General features: G+C 38.6%; 1 protein-coding gene across 1 annotated transcript in view; it reads right to left on the bottom strand.

Annotated features, from left to right (window-relative positions):
• The window catches only part of Shc (SHC-adaptor protein), a 64867-nt gene that overhangs the window by 42275 nt on the left and 3120 nt on the right, over positions 1 to 19472 (bottom strand). Inside the window, exon 2 of the mRNA XM_083130931.1 lies at positions 3594 to 4735. Within this exon, the coding sequence (XP_082987057.1) occupies positions 3594 to 4735 (1142 nt within the window). The remainder of the gene's footprint in view (positions 1 to 3593; positions 4736 to 19472) is intronic.

Genomic DNA, 19472 nt, shown 5'->3' with positions numbered 1-19472 from the left:
CTTGATTGGACCGTACATTCTCCCTGTTCGCCTATGTGGACCCACTTATCAAGCATTTCTCAGTGAGGTTTTGCCTGAACTACTAGAGGACGTGCCCTTGGCACTGAGACAAAGAATGTGGTTTCAACATGACGGTGCACCCCCACATTTCGATCGGAATGTGCGGCATTTCCTCAATACCGTATTCCACAACCAGTGCATTGGCAGGGGAGGGCCTGTGCCATGGCCACCTCAATCGCCTGATATTACGCCCCTGGATTTCGTCCTCTAGGGGAGAGATGAAACGCCTCGTTTACGAAACACCTGTCGTGTCAGCCGAGGACCTCAATGACCGTATCAATGTAGCTGCAGTATCGATAGCAGAAACGCCGGGGTTGTTGGGTCACACTAGACAATCCTTGATTCGCTGTTGTCGCCTCTGCTTGGAAGTACATGGTGGACACTTTGAAAACCGTCTGTGATGAGATTCCCTTCACATTTCCATTAAGCATACTGAGTGCCCATCAGGGTATGCAACCTATGACAGTTCATTTTTTTCGTTTTTATGTTATGGTGCCCTTCGCTCAGGAAATGTTCTTGTTTTTTGGTGCCATTCAACACATGCCAATTTTCGTCGATACCAGCTCACGCAGAACACACACCCACCCCACTCCCGTCAACATCTTCGTTCGTGTCCTTTGGGGGAATCCCTTGTGCCGACATTGCACAACACTGCCGCGTGATTTTTTGACAAGAGTGTACCCAATTTTTTAGTGGACCACCCAACACCGACGACTTCTCTCCACTCGTTTTGCCATTATTCACTTCGGAAAATCATTTTCCCATGTTTTCAAACGTCAATAACTCGGCAACAAAGCAGTTTCCGGAATTTCGTTACATGAACTTTCCACCTTATTTTCACTTGTACAATCACCTCCCAAGCGTTGTAAACGAACTTACGAAACACCCTGTATATGTATGTATGTATGTTATATCCAGACATATACACACAATGCATGCTTTTCATCGATCAACTTGGACCCCCCTTCCCCCCAAGAAAAATTCCGAGTTATGCCTACGATGAGATTAATTGGTGTTGCTTCTAGAAAAATATCAATAATATATCACCATAAAAATCACAGTATTGTAAATTATAATTTGATCTTCTAGTTAAGAGAGTTTTTTCTGGTCACAAGTATGTATCTTTTTAATGAAAGATTAATATTATATACTAAAGTTTTTAATATGAAGGTTTTTAACTTATACAGGGTGGCCACCACGATAAAATTCAATTATAATTCCCGGTTTTCAAGGCAAACTTTCCAAAAATTCAAGGCAACAAGCAGATGTTTTCTCTATTCCAGCCTTAGGTATTCCCACCTCTCAGCCCCCCCACACACAAATATATTAATATATATTAAGAACATTATAGGATCTGTGTGAAAGCGGCTCCAGCACCCACCCAGCATCGAATAACATGGGTACCTGGGGGAAACCCTGGGGGGTAAAGGCGGTCAGAGGCATGGTGCTGATCACATCACCCCCACTCACGACCGGATCACGCAAGTGTGGGGCGTTACCGCCCGTTATACGCCTTCATGGCGTGGTGTTAAGCACAGGGGGGGGGGGGGAGAGAGAGAGAGAGAGAGAGAAAATTCCGCCGAGTCTCTAGCGAATGTCAGGGAATGCTCTGTATATATATATATATATATATATATATATATATATATATATATATATGTACATACACACACACAAATAAAGTAGGAGACAGTAAACACTTACCACACAAAAAGAAAGGGTTTATCCACCTTTCTGGCACTTTTTCTCATCCTATTCCTGTGTGTGTGTGTGTGTATATTATATATGACAGATGACAGGAGGCTGTGAAATTGGAAGAGGAGTACGACAAGGATGCTGCCTATCGCCTACTTTGTTTAATATCTATTTAGAAGATATAGTGAAAAAATGTTTCCAGGGCACAGGAGGTGTTAAATTGGGAGGAAGAAGAATAAACTGCATAAGATTTGCTGATGACATGGCATTATTCGCCGAGGATGAAATAACCATAAAGAGTACGTTAGACGAGTTAAACAGCAGCTGTGAGCAGTATGGGATGAAGATTAATGTAAAGAAGACAAAGGCAATGGTTATAGGATGGAAACCAAGGAATATTAATTTTTAGAGAGCAAACAGTGAAAGAATCCAGCAAGTGGATAGCTTCAAGTACCTCGGATGCACTATAAGCAGTGACATGAGCTGCAAACAAGAAGTGAAAATGAGAATCGCAATAGCAAAAGAAGCTTTCAATAGAAGAAAAAATGTTTTTTGTGGACCCATGGCCATAGGTCTAAGGAAGAGATTAGAGAAATGTTTTGTGTGGAGTGTAGCACTACATGGTGCAGAAACCTGGACGTTGAGAAGAAATGAAGATAAATGACTCGAAGCTTTTGAAATGTGGGCATGGCAAAAAATTGAGCATGTAAAATGGACGGACAAGGTAAGAAACGAAGCCGTACTGAAAAGAATTGGTGAAAAAAGATCTATACTGGAGACCATCAAGAAGAGGAAAAGAAACTGGTTAGGACACTGTCTAAGAAAGAACTGCCTGCTAAGGGACGCCTTGGAGGGAATGGTTGAAGGAGGAAAAGTGCGTGGAAGAAAGAGATCTCAGCTTATGGATGATATTAAATTAACTGGGTCGTATGCTATTACGAAGCGTAAGGCAGAGAATAGGGAAAGCTGGAGATTGCAGTGAAAAACCTGCCAATTAGGCAGAAAACAATGAATGAAAGAATATATATATATATATTATTATATATATATATATATATAAATTAACGTACAGAGTGTTTAAGTAACATTACATTTGCCATTTCACATATTCAGGCTGGAAATACCTCTACAAACACAAGTCATAATTCTTACGGAACATACTAATCTACGAAAAAATGTTCATATTTCAAACTCAAATGTAACTAATCAACTTCAAGATTATCTTGCAATAATCTTCCGTCTATCTAATGTATTGTTCTGCAAAGGACACTAAAAAAGTAACGGATTGAATCCTGTTTTATTTTCCACGCAGCTTTCTGCTCCGTCCTCGATACAAATAAATGCTAAACTGTGCAAGACTGGCCTCATGGGCATTTATAAATATGTATAAATTCAATGCGATTTGGATTAATAAAGTTACAATTTTTCACGTCTACGGAGAAAAATTCACGCAGAATGCACGCAGAATTCCTGGAGCCAATAATTCACACATAATTCCCAGAATTCAAGGAATTCCCTGTTATAGCAAAAACTTTGCTGAATAAGGATATATACAGGTTATTTACTTTTTAAGTCCTTTGGTATTAAAGTGGTAAACTTAATGTCATCAGTGGGAAATTGTCTTTGATGGTCACAAGAGTAATAATATATGATCTATATCACAACTGAATTTTCTTATTTGATGAAAAAAGTTAAATACACATTCTTAAATTAGATTCTAGCTTCTGAAGTTTAACTTAATTTAGCTATGCAGGAAATATGCTTATCATACCTAGCAACACAATAACATGATATTAAGCGCTTCACACCATTTGTAAGCAATTATAGATTCTACTTACCCTAACAGCATAACTAATGCCTTCTTTCGCTATGAGTTGATCGGGGTGCAGCCACCCTCTGGCTGGTTTGTTAATAAAGCTTCCATTTCGTCCCTTATCAGAAGGATTGGAACTTCCTGCATCCCTTGAACGTGGCATGCTGTGATCCTGAGGGTGACTCATGGAATGCGAAGCAGTGTTCACAGTTTGACACACAAATACAGCTCCACTATGAGAAACTATTCTATGAGAATCCCTATGTCTTCCTGACAATGGACAGGATTCACAGTGTGGAAAAGCATGGAACTCTTGAAACAAATGAGAGTCTGATGAATCGTGATGGTTCAAAGATGAATCTTGTACTGTTAATACTGATGTCAAGGGTACACTTGGTGATCTTCTTACACGTTTCTTGCTTGTATCTTCATGGCAAATTTGGAATTTGTGATTTCTTTCCAAAGAGCGAGAACCATCTAAACTTACAGGATAAACTTTAAAATTCACAGTTCGTTCCAGAGAACGTGATCTTCTTGCTAGACATGGTTTCCGGGGTTGTGAGTCATATCTGGTATGCTCTGAGTCTAGAAGGACACTGTTTACGACAGGATTAAAAATATGATGCTCCGACTCGTTTTTAAATAGCTTATGAAGTAACGGGTCAGATTTAGAAGGATTAACTGATAACCTTTGAAGATTGTTATCAGATTTTGACTTTTCCCTCAAATGTTTAGTCTCCTTATGCCTCTTTAAACACTTAGGTATGGATAATGTACTGGAGGTTTTATGGCTGATACTAGCACTATTCTTTGGATTTAATTTTGCACTGGAAGGATACACCACACCTTTGTGTGGAAGTCCAAAAGTTCTTGGATTGGTGGTCAAATGAACTTGAGCCGCATCAGATTTATTTGAATGGCCATTGCTTGAGCTCCTAAAGGAACCAGGGAATCGAGTGTAACGATTCTCGTCATCTTGGCAACTACAATTGACTACAATAGTTTCTTGTTTCTTTTCCAAGCAACGAGCTGCAGTTTTTAGTTTCAATCCAAATGCTGCTTTCAAACTCTGAAACCCCCCACCACTTGTCTTCTGTGGGCTTCCCAAAACAGACGGAGGTTCGGAGTGACTCTTGTCATTTGCTTTGTTGTCTTCTTTCCCAGATTCTAAGGAAGAAAAAGAAAAATCATGTAGTGTATGCATCAAGAAACTGCAGAACAATAAAAACTGTAAGTTGAAGAATATAAGCACCTAATAAAGTCATTTCTGGCTACCTGCTAGCATTTTATGGCAAACATATTGTATTATTTGTTAAAACACTAAAATAACACACAAACACCATGATGAAACACTTAGGAGTTCTTCCAAGCTTTCGACTCCTTCACGGAGTCATCTTCAGGGCTGGTCGAGAAAAAAACGGAGTGGACGCGTTACGACAACCGTGTCCACTCCGTTTTTTTCTCGACCAGCCCTGAAGATGACTCCGTGAAGGAGTCGAAAGCTTGGAAGAACTCCTAAGTGTTTCATCATGGTGTTTGTGTGTTATTTTAGTGTTTTAACAAATATGTTGCCGGCACGTGACGTAAGAAGTTTTCTAGTCATATATTGTATTATCTTTTTCATCAGGTAGTTAAACATAACTATAATTCTCTTGAGCTGAACAAAAGGTTCTTATATATGTTGTTCAGTATATGAAGGGTGACTATAAAGTTATTTGCCTAAAGTGGAAAGAGATAAGCAGGTAATTTTTTCTATGGTAGATAGGAAACTTTCTATTTCTAGCCATGGGAAGTGTGAACTATAAACCATAACTTGAATTTTCCTAAATGGGGCATTCCAGCATTACGTGTGCAACATTTTACATGCAAAATTTAATGTTCTAGACATGAGATTGAATTAAAATATTCATAATTAACTGATTTTATGGAATTATGATGTACTTTATGGTCTGGTAACAAATGAAAAAAGAAACTTGATTATGATTTCACAGGCTGAATGCATGAAAAGTATTAAGAAAAGTGTGTTACCTGTGAGATGCTTTAAAAATGTAGCAAATTTTTACTTCATTTTTCTGTGAAGTATATTGGCTTCAGATGCTAGTAACTTTCATTGGTGAAATATGCAAATTATATGCATTGACAAACATCTAACTCTTAATGCAATTAAAAACAATAATAATTTCCACATTAATTCATTTGTTATTTAAATGGAGTAGGACCACTTTTTGTGGAATGCCCCAAATATGTATTTCCAGAATTTGTTCGGGTGGAAATCAGGTGGGTGCCTGCCAGCACATGCCCAGCCCTGATTCTGAAATGTAGTAAATAAAAGTCTTCAGTTCAACAGTCACGTGATTATCTTCTACAGAGTACTGTGGAGAAAGCTGAAGTAGCGATAGAAACTGGGAGTAAGCAAGATAAAAGGCCACTTTAAGCAAGACTGTGTAATAGAGGCCAAAAAAAATAAAAAACTTCAAAGTACAACCAAAAAAACACCCATTTTAAATAAAAGCAATTTGAATATTTACAATCATAGGCTCCTGGCACAATGTCCACCAACTATTTATTCACTTGAAAATTTCATAATCTGTTAAATGGTAGAAATTATATATAAGTTGATTCTACAATACCAAAACAAACTTGTTAGTATAGTAAGAGTAAGCCTTAATGTAAGAGAAATTAAAATCCATGTCTGATAAATTTAAAATTCATGAGGGTTAAAACAGGGAGATGTTTTATTCCCTTTAATGGATAGGGAGCTAGAAGGAACTAACAGACTAAAATTAAATGATGTAACTCGTAAATTGAATGATGTAAATACAGTTAAGAATATTACTAAACTACTTTTTAAAAGCAGGAAAGACGAGATAGATTTGGAAGTTAACAAAGACAAAACTAAACACATGCCTACAGGACAAAATCAAGTGTTAGGTAATAATAAAACCTAATTATAGGTAACAATTCATTTAAATCAACTCCTACATTAAAATACTAAGGAATAATATTAACAAATGAAAATGATATTACAGAGGAAATTAAAAACAGACTTAATTCAGGTAATGATGAAAATGTATCCTCTTCATTAATATCAAAGAATCTAAAGGTTAAAATATACAAAACAGTAATTAGGGCCTCCCAGATGGCTTAGTGGTAACGTCGTCACAGTGTAATCAAGGAGTCCCAGCTTCGATACCTGGTGGAGGCACATTTCACAGTGGTTCAGATTCCACTTTAAACTGTAGGTCCAGTCACGATTAGCCTATATGTGCATAAAGTTGACTTAAAACAACAATTTAACTCAAAGAAAACAGTAATTATGCCTATAGTTTTGTGTGGATGTGAAACATGATCGCTTACACTAAAAAAGGATAATAAATTGAGTGATTTTGAAACAAAATTCTTACGGAAAATATTTAAACCTAGAAGAGATGATACAATGGGTGATGATATAATTGAAATAATAAAATCAAGAAGACGTCATTGAGCAGACCATGTAGTATGTGTGGGAGAGAACGGAAAAATTTATGTGGTTCTAATTGTGAAAACTGATGGCAAGAGAAAACAGACCTGTAGGAAAATCAAGGCAATAGCCCCGTCTAGTTCGCTTCACTTTTTGACACTCGTTGTAGTGCAGATGTACTCCAGTGCCAGAGTGGTGCAAGGAAATGACGTTCAACCAAGTAGACGGAAAGTGGTGTTCAAGTTCAGAAGATTCAACAAATGCCTGTCTGCTGCTTTAAACATTCATTTCATTAGTTAGCACTCACTACGTGACCACACATACACCGACCCAGAATGTTGTGCAAACACCAAATACACTACTTGACTCCAAATCAACGAACTAGACACCTCAGTGTTGCACCGTGTAATCAGCTAGATGCTGGGTAGGAAGGAGTGAATGGGAAACAGAGAAGCAGCATTTATGCACTTGCAGTTGCCGTGTGTTACGTACCCAATAGGACCAAGTAACGTAACGTAAATAGTTTGCCAAAGAGGAATAGAGATGGCAGCACCAGGCGTGCAAGACTAAGAATTAGCATAATATATGTGAATAACCTTATAAATAAGAACAAAGCAAATTGGAAAGATGAAGAACAATAGAATCTACTATAAGAAGATAAAGAATAAATATAAAATATATAAATTAATGTATATAAGCGATAAATTAAACCAGTGATCATATGTAAAGAAGTCAAAGCACTGATACAAATTTGCATGTTGTTTACATCAGTGGCGGTGCGTTCCAGTCGACAACCCACAGCACTTTGGGTTGTGTGTTTCAACTGTAGCACCTACTTTGATCTGCATCTCAATTGTTTGGCACCAAGTATACACTCTGTTGTACCCAGTTAGTGTTGGCAAATTCCAATCGCAGCCGCAAGGGAGGAGATTAGTATATTTCCCAAAGTTTAAGGGAAAAATCTGGATAAAGGAATTCATTAAATCGTCAAAAACATAAATAAATGGAAATCCAGAGGGAAGTTCACAAAGAAGATAAGGAAGTCCAGATCCAGACCGTCCATTGCGAAGGAAGCTCACGTAGGAAATCCAGAAGGAAGTCCAGACCTGTCCATTAAGAAGGAAGCTCACGTAGGAAGTCCAGACCATCCATTAAGAAGGAAGTCCAGATCCAGACCGTCCATTACGAAGGAAGTCCAGATAGAAGAATATACAAATTGAAGAAAATAAATAATAAAAAACAAATTGAGATAAAACTTGACTGTAGATGAGAATTATAGAGAAAAGTAGCTCATCATGTAAATATTCTATTTCCATGTATCCTTGTTTATATAATATATTCGTTTAAACATCTCCATTGGAAGGCATCCTGTCTGGTTTCGTTGTCTACAAAGAACCCTACTCTGTAGATATTCTAGCTGAGGTTTAAGATTAAGATTCATGCACTTTTGTACCAAATGGAGGTAGCATAAATAAATGGCGACCAACTTTTGGGGCTAGAGAATTAGGAACCAGACAGCGAAGAGAAAAAGAATAATTGAAAATGGAGAAAAAGGATAAAGATGGAAATGAGAATGCAGAAGCTACAATGAAGGACAACGGAGAGAAAAGGGAAACTTTCAGTTGTTGTGGAGAGGAAGGAAACAAGAAAGAAATTATTGTTTGTACCACATGTAAGGAAGCGAAAGGGAAGAAGGTTACATATGTAAGAAATGGAAGAAAGAAAAGCTGAAAGAAAACAAAAGAAGACAGAAGAAATAAATATATTAGAATTGTTTCCAAAAATGTCAATACAACTGGAAGCCAACGCCAAAAGGGTATAAAAAAAATAAAAAAAAAAAGCAGAGTTGAAAGAGAAGTTAGAAGAAAATAACAGAGAGCTCAAAAAGAAGTTAGAAGAAAACAACAAGGAAGTGAAAGAAAGGCTCGATGAAAATAGTAGAAAATTAGAAGCAGTAAGAAATGAAAGCAAGGAAATGTACGAAAAAATAACTGAGTCATGTGAAGAAAATAGAAGATCATTGGAAAAAAATAGAAGAAACAACACTGCTAATTGAGAACAAAAGCATGGATATAAATAGGAGAATCAAGGTAGAAGTTTCAAAACTTAGAGAAGAAAATATACACAGAACCTACAGTATGGAAAGAAAAATTGTTGAAAATAAATCGGAGATAGAAGCAGTATGAAAAAACTAGCAGTATGGAGAAGGACATTGCGGAAAATTGAAATAAAATTAATGAAGCAGATAAGAAGGGAAAGGAATTAGACAGAAAATTAAATGGAGCACTGTCAAGGATAGAGAAGACAGAAAAGAAAGTAGAAGAAGTGGAAAGGAAGTTAGGAAAGCTACTCGTCAAAGAAGGAAACATAAAACCTAGGTTTCGAGAAAGTGAAGAAACGAATGTTAAGAAAGAGCTGAGAGAAGAGAGTTCAAGCGATGAATCGACGACGGAGGAAGAAGAGAAGCATAAGAGATATAGAATAGTAGACGTCACAAGAAAAGGAAAAGAAAGAGTAGCGAAGAGGGAAGTAATAATGAAAGGCTCACAGACATATTGGAAAATGAATTCCCGAGAGACGAGAACTATAGGACCAGGATACCGAGGCCACTAGAATTGCAGCATCTTCCAAAATTCAATGGGATCATATCTGATAAATGTCCCAGAAAGTTTTTAAGGGAACTAACAACAAATGTCAGACTTATGAGGATCCCCGAAGGAATGATTTTGAACCTCATAGAGAGTCGGCAGTAGGATGAACAGTCATGAACAGTCGGCAGTAGGATGGCATCAACTGAATCAGCACAAATTCAGAAATTTTAAAGAATTCAGCCGAAAATTCTTAAATTACTATTGCAGTGAAGATATAAAAGAAAGGCAGCTAGAAGCATTGAAGAGAAGATATGTAGATTGGTCCAAAGTCGACAGCCTAGAAGAATATACGTGGGAGACCCTTAGAAATTTCAAAAATCTGAAGGAAGGATGCAGTGAAGAAGAGCTGGTCAAACAAGTTGTCCAAACATTGCCGTTAAGAATACAGAGAGCTATAGTAGCAGTTAAGATAAAAGCAGTGGATGATTTGATTGAATATCTAAGAACCGAAGATGTGCTAACAAAAACTCAGAATTCCTGGAACGATAAGGAAGGAAGTTTCTATGGAAAGAGCCAACATTCAGAAGAAGAAGGGTGCTCAAAACCAAAGTTCAGAAGATAGGAATTTGATGTAAGAAGAATAGAAGTTAGAAACCAGAAACCAAGTGCAGAAAGAAGAGACGTAGGAAGAAACAATGGAAGATATGAAAGAAACATAGACTCTGTGGAAGAAAGAGAAAGAAACGATGATAGACGTCGAGGAAATTGGAGAAACTTTACAAGCCGAAATAATTTCCGAAGATACGGAAGAGGAGGAAATCAGCGATGAAGGAACATATATGAACAGAACGAAAGAGAAACCGAGTAAGTGTGCCCAATGAAGAAATGGAAAGAAGAAATGCACTTCCGGATGTAGAAAGAGACGAAGCCATAGAATTAGCCAGAAATTATTGTAATGACGCACGAAGATTCCAAGAGGGAATTAGAGCAGATGAAGATCCAAGGAATGCAGAAGAGAATAGAGGGTCAAACATGTAAGGCTCTTGCAGCATATCCCAGGTGTGAGAGCAAAAACAGAGGGAAATGAAAGGCAGGGAGAAATTGTAAATAGAAATGTACAATGAAAGGGAAAGTCTTAGAGTTATATTTAATAGAAGAGCCCAATTTCAATGATCTGAAGCCAGGGAGAACTTTTTATGTAAAGGCAAAAATTATAGAATTAGAAGTAAAGTGCCTAATAGATTGTGGTAGTGTGGTAGAAGTAATGAGTTATGATTGTTGGAAAAGGATAAAAGGAAAATCTCCACATGCTCGTCTAGATGCATCAGAAAGGGATAAAATAAGATTGGTCATGGCAGCAGGGAAAGAAGAATATAAAATACAAGGAACCGTTGGCGTAATGATGAACATTCAAGGGTTAAATTTTCCTGTCAGATTCCTCGTAGTAAAAGGTCTAAGAAGTGATATAATATTAAGAATACTATTTTTGGAAAAATATGATGGTCATATTTATATCAAAGATAGGCGATTAAATCTAGAGTCATTGGAAGAAGAAAGACTAGATGTTCCTATGGAAACTGTAAACAACGAAATGGAGAGAAAAGAATGCATTGGCAACCTCAATTTAATGTAGGGACAGATGAAGGCAAATGATATATGTGAAGAAATTGAAAGTGAAATGAATAAAGAAAATGATGAATACACTGCATCTGTTGAAGAGATAAAGAATAAGGTTGATGAGTGCAAAGATATGCATCTGTGGTACAGTCACAGTGTTGTGAAGGGAGTAGATTTAAGAACAGTGTACCAGGGCCAAGTAATCTCCTGTCTGTTTTCCAAGCCCACAACGGTTATTTTGGCAAAATCCTGTTTCCCTACTGGCTGCTGCAAGGAGGAGTGATTCTAATGTTGCCGATTGTTGATCAAAGAGGGGAGGCCGTGGTAGGCCTAATTGGCTGTTTGGCTGCAAGTTTCTTCATAGGCAAAAGTGGCAACAGCGGGTCACTGCCATAAAGACGGGTCCTGCGCCAGGAGTTAGATTGGTCGATTGATTGATTGATTTGCTTTATTTTAATTTGCTTTTTGTGCCACTTTTGGCTAATTTGCAAAGATGGGGATGAGTGATGACATGATGAAATTGATGAATGGACACTCACAAACATCCATGCCCAGGCTGGGATTCGAACCCGGGACCTCTGGTGTTGTAGTGTGATGTGTTCACCACTCTGCCATGGGGACCGGCAGATTAGCTTGGCTCAACTCTATGAGAAAGATGGCAGTTCTCATCTACACACTGCGTACTGTAAACAGATTTTTGCATGCTCAGAAGCGGATGCCGGCAGCGATCCACCAGAACTTGTCAGAGGTGTAAGGACTGGATACCATAAGTGACAGTATGGTCAGACAATTCATGGAAGGCAGATCCATCATGCACGAGCCAACACACCTGACCACAAGTGGGCTCTTTTGCATCACTTTCAGTGGATGTCACACACTACGACTTCCATCTCTTCCTTCAGCTGAAGCAGTTTCTGGCAGGACAGTTTTGACAGTAACACTGCTGTACAGACCGTTCCGATTTTTGGAGGCAGACACATGAAATGGGCAACAAAATTTACCACCTGAAGAACGGTGGTGAATATGTTGAAATGTAACATATGGGTCACTGTAATTAAGACAATAAAATGTCAATTATTACCGAATTTTGAGTTTCAATTTAGGGCTAATTGGAATGTACATTCTGGACAGTCCTCGGATAAAGCTTCAGCCTGTTAAATTCAATAAGAGTAGACAAAAAGTGAAAATTCAGTAGAACTGGCAGAGGAAAATTGATTACTGACGAAAATGATATGTTTTTAGGATTGAGAACCTGAAAGTTTGTCTGACGAAATGTCGTACTACATCAGACAAAAAAAAAAACGGATAAGAGTGCCATGCATGCATTTTTATGCCGTAGTGAGACATTTTGTTGCAATTCGATATTAGTCAGATTTAAGTAAGTCTTGAAGATTACCTGGTGACGATTGATGAAATGATTCTCTCATGCTATCGACCAGGTGAGTTGTGGAAAAGATTCCAAACTCACCTGGTCAATAGCCAGAGAGAATCCTTTCATTAGTCAGATTTATCCAACAAAAATTGCATGCATTAATGGAGTATAAATATTTGGCGGATCAAATGTAGTTCCATGGCATACGACAAAAAAATTCAGTTTGGATAAAAGCCTTCATTCGTTTCAATGTTCCTTCAGAATATTCACACAATGCCGTACTATGGTATTGGACATCGGTACCAGAAGGGTGCACCCCTTATATCTCCTATTAACAAGATAAAAAATGTCAATACATTTTTAATGTGACAAATGTGTCTGCCTCACTGGAAATTTCTCTTCCCCTTCTATCACTTATTTCTGGCACCGTGGTTGTGTCCAATGCATAATAGATTTTTAGAACCTATTTTAGAAACCTAAAAGCACACTTTTCAGAACCTATAAATCCGAGGTCTAGTTATAACATATTTTTTTTATTTGCCATTGGATCGAAGGGGTGGGAGGGATCTTTATGTATCTGATGAAAATCAGCCGAAATAGACTAACTTGATAAGATTTCGATATGTTTTACAAATTTCGCGTTTTTACAACATATTGCTTGTAATAAGACATTTTTCTGTATGATTTCGTAATTGTCTTGCGTATAATCGGTTATTTTATAATTTGCTCTCTGTAGGGGTGTCAGGCCCCATAGCTAGGGGGGGCAGGGGGGGCAATTACCCTCCCTCCCCTGAGAACCTGCTTTGTCACCCTGTGAAAAATACAGTACACATTCCTACCTAGAATTCACACTAATCTTTACAACTATATCATGTGTTACTCTAGCAACATAACAAAGACACTTATTGATTTTGTGATTTATTAGGATTCCGTATAATGTCTTATCAGGATTGGGAGGAAAAATTCCCATCCAGATTCAGACTTCGAGAAATGATTTTGCAATTTTCAGTATCTAGAACCAATGTGACATTTTGAGTAGTCTTGTATTAAAGGTGCCTAATTTGTTTGGATGTTTCTCTTGGATCTGTTGTTATGAACTTCGAACTGCTTAAATTTTTGTTTCCAAGTCCACCTTTTGATAATAATGATTCATGTGGCAGAAACAGGGAGTGGAAATTCGATTTTTATTACTTAGCATTGCTTTTCTGTCACTTCTAGCTAATCGCAACAATGAGTGATGACGTGAAATTGATGAAGAGACACTCATAAACGCCCCAACCACAGGGGGAAGAGGGTATTGTCGCCCCCCCCCCCCCAACCTTCAGCGGAAGTCCATTCAAGGGGGGAAAACACTGCAGTTAAAAAAAAAAGACTAGGACAATTGCGTACTCCTGATGGAATTAGTTTCTATGCATTCCTTGCATTTATCTTCCAGATGGCCAATGGCACTTGCATGGGGCACAGAGGGGCAATTGCCCCCCCCCCACACACACACATTTCAAATTTTATACAAATAAAAATACATTTCGTATAAATTTCTTGCTTGCTTCGCTTGCAATCTCTGCTATTCTTATAGTCCAAGTTCAGAGCCATACCTATGGAGCGGCGGGTTTAGACCCTGGGAGTCAAACAATCTACATGAAAAAAAAAATGTTAAAGAGAATGCCATGGCGCCCTGTAAAATTATTTGCGACCTATTAAAACAATTTATTTCTATGAAACTTAATATGAAATACTAATGATGACACTACAATCCAAGTAGTAATTGATCAATCAAGAGATTCCTATTTGTTTGTCAGGCATCGAAACATGTATTTCAACTATAATATAATACAATTCACACAATATTTTGCAAAATGGTTAAAGTAACCAGTAGGCAAACATTGTCTGTAGTGATGCAAGCCTCTCCCCTCTGAAGGAAATGGAGTCTGTGGGGGACTAAGGGACCCATGTTTTAGCAAGTACAAAAAAATGTATTACAGATTTTTACATAAGTCATCTTAGCAAGTACAAAAAAATGTATTACAAATTTTTACACAAGTCATCAAAGTGTAGATAATATGTAACCATTATTATTTAATTAATTCGATTTCTCTTCCATAACACAACACAATGGTGTTGGATTCTCGTTAGATTCATTTGTGCGTAAAAATCTTGCATACTGGAAACTAAGAGGGAATCATTATGAAGCATGAATTGTAAAGGACTCCCTTAATCAGTTCTGCAGAGAGGCCCAAAGCTGTTGGTACATATTAATCGTCTATTAACATTATCGACCCGTAAATATCAAGTAGATACAGTCCCTATTAGCCTATTTATGTTAAACTTTATATTCTTTGGCAATCTGGAAAGGTTATTAACGAAATATTGCTATTTGATGTTGCTCGAAGTTTTTTCTTGTTGTTGTTGCAGTTTATGTTACTTATCTCTTTTGGAGGAGGGGGCAAGTGCCTCTGTGTACCCTGCTATATCTGCCAATGCGACACAATATATTAAAAATTTGCCCCCTCTAGGATTGACTTCGCCGCCTACAAAGAATTCCTGGCTACAGGCCTGAGGGGTGTGCAGGACAGAATTTTTTGGGTTGGGACAGGATCCCGATGGGAAATTTTTGAAATCCCTACATTCGGGACGGGAAAAATTCGCAATTTCCCGACTAGTTCAAAATTTTCCGAAGCTCTGGAAATCTCGAATTCTACACGTCATTTTCACTTTAAGTGATTGTTTTCGCATTTCTGGTACAAAAACTAACAATTTTCGATAAGTTCCAGACATTTACAATGCAGAAAACGTCGAGAATTAACGACTCTTAAAAATGACCATTCGGTATTTCCCGACTGTTCGGGATCCCGAAAAGTCGGGAATTCATTTCCCGAAGTCGGGATCGGGACAGGAATTTTTTTCCCCGATCCCGGTCCCGCCTTTTCGGGATCCCGCACACTCTTAATATTTAGTGCAACGGATAGTTTATATTGTCGAAGGCAGGATAAGAAAATTACGGAAAAAGAAATTAAAATCAGATGTCGTATTTTCTTACAAACTAGTACAGAACAATTATCACACCGGCAATTTATAGTCGATCGAACATTATTGAGCAAAAAATGATATGTCATTGTTGTGCAGACAAGATAATCAGCGTAAACAAGTTTTAATTGTTCTTTACCTTTTTTTCCGCTTCTCACAACAATCAGTCAAAAGTTAGGCTGTTTTTCAGATTCTATATAGTTAAAATCTGTCTAAAAAGTTGTGTTTGTGTACTGATTGCTTAGATTTACCAGAGCTGAACCGAGCTGCCAATTATGCTTTAGTTTCACAAAGATGTAAATCTGGCATGCGTATAATACCGGCTGTCTGTTAAAAGAGGCCCCGTGGAAAACGTGTTCCTTGCATGTAGGCAACCCTGGTATACTGAAGAGAAGAGCGGGATAGAGAACAGTCCAGGATATCGGTGTCAAGCAGTTTAGACAACTTGACATAAACGTAATTTAATTAAACATATCTTCTGTAAATACAGTACAGTGACAACAACCTACTTAGAGGAGGTGATGGAAATGTCCTCCGTTGACCTCGAGGCACGTGTGCAGAAGATACCACATGTTCTGAAAAGCACGGGCGAGCACATCCTGCGGGATGAAGTTCTTCGATTGTGTGAGGGTTCATGCTATACACCTGTCCCTTCAGAGCTCCCCATAAGAAATCACAGGGTGATAAATCTGGAGAACGAGGTGGCCAAGGTTGGTTCGTGCCACGGCTGATGGCGATCAGGCGGGAACACTGACTCAATGCGCGTGATCGTTGCACATGCAGTATGCGCCGTGGCTCCATCCTGCTGAAAGTAAGCGTTCCTTCGCTCATCCTCAGTCAGTTGTTCCAACAAACACGTTGAATATGTTACTGATGTAACGAGCCGAGTTCACAGTCTCATGGAAGAACACGCGGATGATGCGGCGTGACGACACGGCATACCAGACACCGAGTTTCTGGCCGTGCAGTGGAACATCCATGAACACGTGTGGGACACCTGCAACTGTTGTGCAAAACGCCGAGATGATTTTCGTGGACTGCGTATCATTAGCTGCGCTGCGTCGCCCACCTTTGCTTCAGTGCGGACAGTCTTTGGACGCACTTTTGGCCTATTCAGCACGGATCCGGTTTCCCGCCATTTTGCAATCAGTTTTGGCATTACTGATTTGGTTGGGGTCTTCGCTGGAACTACATTCACCGCGAACTCCGTCGTAAACAAATCTGCACACTGTTTCCAAGAACCGAGGCGTGCATACGTCTCGACAACAAAGATACGCTGTTGCACCTTTAACACCATGCTGACCCACCGAACCACACTCACAACTTTCCTCGCCGCTCAACTGCACTCAACTGACCTGCACGCCGCCTGCCTCAAGGTCACTACTGGACACTTTCTTTTTAATCCCCCTCTATGTCATATTGTCTAAACTGCTTTGCACCGATATCCTTGACTGTTCTCTACCCAGCTCTTCTATTAGGTGAACCCGGGTTGCCTACATGCAAGGAGCACATTTTCCACCGGACCTCTTTTAACACTCACCCAGTAGTAAATGAAGCAGGATAACCGCAGTGAAGCTCACGATATTTTCAGTATTTTCCCAATATATCCTTCGGTTCAAGGGATTCTGACTTCATTTAATACCCCACCCTGGTCGATCTTCAATGGAAGATACTGACATCCCATAGAAATTCGAAAGTACTGTTGTGCGTATTTTTGGCTTTACTGGGAATATTTTCCCTAATGGTGTAGTAGTAACGCTGTTGCCTTGTAATCAACGGGTACCAGGTTCGATCCCACGTGAAGGCACATTGCTTGGTGGTACAGATTCCACTTTAAACTGTAGGTCCAGTCCTGATCAGCATATCCGGCCATAAAGTCGACTTAATACAAACTTTGTCAAACAAATTTTGACTTCTGTATTGCTTATTTCAATGTTACGAATTCTCGGGGGGGGGGGATTTCTATACTATATATATGCAACCCCGCATTTGCACGTGACAAAGATCAACGGTTGCAAGGGAAAGCGACGTTTGTAATACGATACGGATAGGAAATCGAAGAAGAAATCGAAGCATCCTGTGGAGTGTTACGAATTCTTAATGGTGATAAATGCATTATCCGAACGAAAAGGTTAAGGTCATTGAAAGCTCCTTCATTGGCATAATATTGTTTCCACAGCATATTATTGCTTGTAGAATTTAATGTGTGTGAACGTAAATGCCAGTGGCAACCATGGGATTGCATACATTCAGGGTAGGAAACGTCATTTTTGATGGCTCGAAATGAGGACTCGACAAAGCAGTTACAAAGATAAGTTGTCAGCCTCGATGTCAAAAGTTGCAGTAAAGGATATTCCTATACACAGAATATCTTAAATTACATTTTGCTTATTTTCTTGCACTGTATATTTAGATAAAAATACACTGTCTGTTAAAAGTACTACAGGTACAATCTAAATTTTCTAGCAACTCTTCTGCGTTGAAGTGGATTCTCCTATATATATCCATTAATCCTAAGCGATTCTGTGACTGACAGACTCGACATCAGTTAGAGAAGAAACCTGATGTTTGGGGAAGAAGGTGATATTTTGTAAGCTTGTGTTCAGTGGAGGCAATACACACCTCGCAGATCCCCCTGTACGGGGATGAAGGCGGCTGGCTTTTCAGGAACCTTTGTTTCATAATCTAAAAGAGCATTCAAAATTCCAGAAAATTAATGTGTAACATTAATGACACAGTAATCGAAGAAATCATTCATTACTCAAGGGTTCTTATTTGTCCAGTATTTTATTTTATGACAGAGAAAATGAAAGCAAAATTGAAATATACGTGGCAGATTCTTACGTAAAAAAATTTAAAAAGCAATTACATTTGAACATGCACTGCATAAAAACATCTTAAATTGGTTGTAGAACGAGAAATTGACACATTTGCATGCTTGAAAATGCAACATCTCGCAAAAATCTGAAAATTCCATAAAACCAGCGGTAGAAAAGTGAATATTCCGGACAAAGGCGGCAAGAAGGTGCACTTGAACCCTCCAAATATCCAGATGTACTAAAACTTAAAAGTTGAGGGTACTCTTGTTAACTTCCCGGGACCTAAGGAGCAAAGTAATAAGGAGTAATTTTGTGATTTCGGAAATGTACCAGTTAATTGGCAATCCCCAAGGTTCGATTCCCCCCCCCCCGCGAAAGTTAAATTAAAAGTTACGCCCATGGTTCAAACAGTTATTTGTGTGGAAACTGTCCTTAGGTAGTATCCTTGGCCCAAGGTGTAGAAAATTTGCTCCTTTCGGTATTATTATTAAAATAAATAGCACCATCTCCCCCTCCCGGTCTCTAACAACTCAACCTGCAAAATGACATTTATCGAGGTTCTTTCTTTGTAAGGTTTATAATGAGACGAGACTCACACATTCCATAGGATTGATGAAGTTGGGTCACGATCTAACTTGTTACGGTCCGAAACTGTCAGACTTCTATCTTATATGATAGTCAGTCGATATACTAAAAGTTATCTTTGTATCTGCAATATTTTCCGAGTAATCGATATATTTGTATCGATGAATTTGGTAATCTGAAGGTCTTCAAGAATTGTACATTTCTAGCTTCAGTTGTTTACGAGATATCGAAGTTTAAATATATATAGACCGTTGAATTTTTTATAGTTTGGCTCCCAGAAATAGACGGGTGTGCCGATCGCTGCTATTTACGTCGCAGTAATAATGGCACCACGTAGGTCTTTCATCTCGGAGATTTATCCACACGCCACAACACTTCTTAACATTTTCACCCCCACAAAGACCCATTTTGGCTCTAAAACTCCCTCTGCACCCCA

The sequence above is a fragment of the Lepisma saccharinum genome, chromosome 11 (assembly GCF_977018435.1).
Source record: "Lepisma saccharinum chromosome 11, izLepSacc3.1, whole genome shotgun sequence".
NCBI lineage: Eukaryota > Metazoa > Arthropoda > Insecta > Zygentoma > Lepismatidae > Lepisma > Lepisma saccharinum.
The sequence above is the reverse complement of the archived record's forward strand: the minus strand, read 5'-3'. Positions and strand labels throughout refer to the sequence as shown.